This window comes from Nicotiana sylvestris, chromosome 3 (genome assembly GCF_000393655.2).
Source record: "Nicotiana sylvestris chromosome 3, ASM39365v2, whole genome shotgun sequence".
Taxonomy (NCBI): domain Eukaryota; kingdom Viridiplantae; phylum Streptophyta; class Magnoliopsida; order Solanales; family Solanaceae; genus Nicotiana; species Nicotiana sylvestris.
The window spans coordinates 115,760,383-115,764,062 of NC_091059.1; the positions used below are offsets into that span (position 1 = coordinate 115,760,383).

General features: G+C 41.9%; 1 protein-coding gene across 1 annotated transcript; it reads left to right on the forward strand.

Moving 5' to 3' along the window:
• Positions 1–1,233: 1,233 nt before the first annotated feature.
• Positions 1,234–3,232, forward strand: LOC138887881 (uncharacterized). Its single transcript, XM_070169671.1, has 5 exons — positions 1,234–1,642; positions 1,877–2,006; positions 2,064–2,214; positions 2,509–2,698; positions 2,859–3,232. The coding sequence occupies exons 1-5, from the start codon at positions 1,234–1,236 to the stop codon at positions 3,230–3,232; spliced, it is 1,254 nt and encodes a 417-aa protein (XP_070025772.1).
• Positions 3,233–3,680: the final 448 nt, after the last annotated feature.

Below are 3,680 nucleotides of genomic sequence, written 5' to 3' on the forward strand. Positions count from 1 at the left end.
CACCGAGGCTGAGTCACACTTCGCCGATGCAAAGTTCTACTTGAAGAACCGCATTGTGAAGGAGATAAAAGCTGATGGTGGCATGAAAAGCAAGAATGACAAGCCCATAACTAAAAGAGTTGAGGTGACTATTGATAAAGCCAAAGTTGTTACTAAGGAGGTACACGCCAACGTGAATAAATCTCATAAAGGGGGTATTGCGTCTTATGGCAAGAAAGTAAGTCATGTGCTCCAATATGTCCCTAAAAGGAAGAAAAACGAGGGCGAATCATCTAATCTCCAAACCAAGACGCTAAAGGAGTTAACTCTTTCGGTAAAATGAATTGATGCAGTAAAGTTGTCCTCGAAGCCGCTTGCAGAGTTTGTAGCCTAAAATCATTGGCAGAATGTGGCACACCCTACAAAGCAAACAGATGAAGGTTTTGATCCTAACACTTACAAGCTATTTGCAAAAGTTGGATACAATCCTAACGAGCCGTCAAAGTTAGGGAAGCTACCATTAGAAGCTACAATGAGACAACCACGTGAAGGTTTGGGATACGATTAACTGTCACCAGTGCGCATCTCCATAAGAAGGGCGAGTAGCAATTATATCACTGTTGAAGATGAATCTCCTACTTCTAATAAGCCTTCTATCTTTGATCGACTTGGAAAATCACATGTGAGGACCTCCGTGTTTGAAAGATTGGGTCCATTAAAGAAGGGGAACAAGTTCCAGAGAAATTTTCAAAGCATAAGAACACCCGCTTTGCCCAAAATCCAGAAGATCTCTAAGGATTTCCAAAGTTTGGTTCCTTCTAGAATGAGGCGACAAACAAAACTTGTGGTTTCATGTAAATAAGTACTGAAGGTAAAGCCATATACTGTGGTCTACAATAAGGAGCTTGACGTAGATGAAGAAAGTGTGGGTTTTTCGTATCATGTTACTGTACAAGGCGAGAATGGTGTTCCATCTTCAATGAAGGATAATGCAGAATTAGAGGATGTTTCACCATGTTATCACATATCCTTCAACGATGGGGACCTCTAGAAGATGAAGATGCGAAAGACGCTCCACCCGAACTTGAAGAAGGAGTGAAGACGACAGTTGATGCCTTAAAAGAAGTTAACCTTGGCACCGATGAAGAACCAAGACCCACCTACCTAAGTGCTTAACTAGAAGCTGATAAAGAGAGAACTTATATTGAGTTACTCAAGGAGTTCAGGGATGTCTTCGCTTGGAGTTACAAAGAGATGCATGGCTTGGACCCGAAAGTAGTAGTTTATCACCTTGTAGTCAAAAATGGTGCTCGCCTTGTTAAACAAGCTCAAAGACGTTTTAGGCCGGACTTGGTTCCTTTGATTGAAATCGAAGTTAACAAACTCATCGAAGTTGGCTTTATTCGTGAAGTTAAATACCCAACATGGGTTTCAAGTATTGTCCCTATAAGGAAGAAAAATGGCCAGATTCGAGTGCGCGTTGACTTTAGGGATCTTAACAATACGTGTCCGAAATATGAGTTCCCTCTTCCCATTCCAGAACTGATGATCGATGCTACTACTGGGTATGAGGCAATGTTATTAATGGACGGTACATCAGGCTATAACCAAATTCGCATGGCGCCAAATGATGAAGAGCTTACTGCATTCCGTAGCCCCAAGGGTATTTATTACTAAAAGGTAATGCCTTTTGGCGTGAAAAACATTGGTGCTACTTACCAAAGGGTTATGCATAATATTTTTGATGATCTTCTCGACAAGAATGGCGAATGCTATGTTGACGACTTGGTAGTAAAATCAAGAAAGAAGGGCGACCACTTGAAAGACTTGAGAATGGTGTTTGCGTTGCTCTAGAGGTACCAACTTAGGATGAATCCATTGAAATGTGCCTTTGCAGTTACTTCCGGAAAGTTCCTTGGTTTCATTGTTCGACATTCAGGGATTGAAATTGATCAAGTCAAAGTAGATGCAATCTTGAAAATGCCTGAGCCTCGGGGCATTCACGAATTGAAAAGTCTACAGGGAAAGTTAGCGTACCTTAGAAGATTCATCTAAAACCTATCTAGGAGGTGTCAACCGTTCAGTCACCTTATGAAGAAAGGTGTCCCTTTCAAATGGGACCAAGCGTGTAGCAATCCCTTTGAGAGCATTAAATCCTACTTGATGAAGCCTCCAGTTTTGGCAGCCCCCTATACTTGGAAAGACGTTGATACTATACGTTTCAGCACAAGAAAGGTCTGTTGGAGCACTGTTGGACCAAGAAAATAGTGAAGGGAAAAAAACTCCCTTTATTACTTGAGCAGGATGATGACAACAAATGAGCTGAATTATTCGCCAATTGAAAAGTTATGTTTAGAGCTAGTTTTCTCAATCCAAAAGTTGAAGCGCTACTTTCAAGATCATGTCATTCGTTTGGTTTCTAGAGCAAATCCCATCAAGTTCGTGATGTCAAAACCTATCCTTAGTGATCGACTAGCAAGGTGGTACCTCCAGTTTCAACAATTTAAAATCGTGTACATCCCTCAAAAGGCTATAAAAGGACAAGCATTAGCGGACTTCTTGGCAGATCACCCTATACCTGATGATTGGGAGCTAACTGACGAACTACCTGATGAAGACGCCATGGTCATCGAAGTTCAACCTCCATGGAAGATGTACTTTGATGGTGCTTCACATCATAGAGGAGCTGGTGTTGGTGTAGTATTTGTCACTTCTCAAGGTAAAGTTCTGCCCTACTCTTTTACGTTGACGCAACTCTGCTCTAACAACGTTGTTGAGTATCAAGCACTAATACTTGGGCTCGAAATAGCTGTCGAAATGAAGCGGTTCGCAATTGCAAGTCTTTGGTGACTCTCAGTTAGTGGTCAATCAGCTTTTAGGTAGTTACGAGGCCAAGAAGCCTGAACTATGCCCATATCATGATTACGCTAAAAAGTTAATGGGATGGCTCGGTGATGTGACTATTCAGCATGTGCCAAGGAAAGAAAATAAGAAGGCGGATGCTTTAGCTGCCCTAGCTTCATCTTTAACCCTGCCTTATCAAGCGCAAGTTACTGTCTGCCAAAAATGGGTTGTACCGCTGCCAAATGAGGCTGAAGGTGAAGAAAATGAACTCAAGCATCTTGTCGCTATTTCTGAAATAGAGAAAGAAGAATGGAGACAACCCGTTATCGACTACTTGTGCTATAGGATACTTCCAAAAAATCCGCAGAGAAGAACTGAAATCCATCGTTGTGCACCTCGATTCCTTTAATACAAAGATACCCTATACAGAAGATCATTCGAGGGAGTACTCTTGCGATGCTTAGGGGAAGATGAAGCACTCCAAGCTGCAAGAAGTGCATTCTGGGGTGTAAGGGTCACACCAGTCTGGACCAAAGCTCCACTTCCATATAAAAAGGATGGGATACTATTGGCCAACGACGGTAAAAAATTGCTTGGACTATGCTCGAAGATGCAAGGCTTGTCAATTCCATGCAAATTTTATTCATCAACCTCCTAAAGTGTTGCACCTGATTGTTGCATCCTGGCCGTTTGACGCTTGGGGATTGGATGTTGTTGGACCACTACCAAAGTCCTCTGGTGGGCACTGATAACTAGGGATTTTAACACATTTTGTACTCCTTCTTGCTTATGCTTTAATTAGAAATTCATACAAAATAGTCCCAAAAGGCTCACAAGTTGTGTTTGATTGCCGGTTT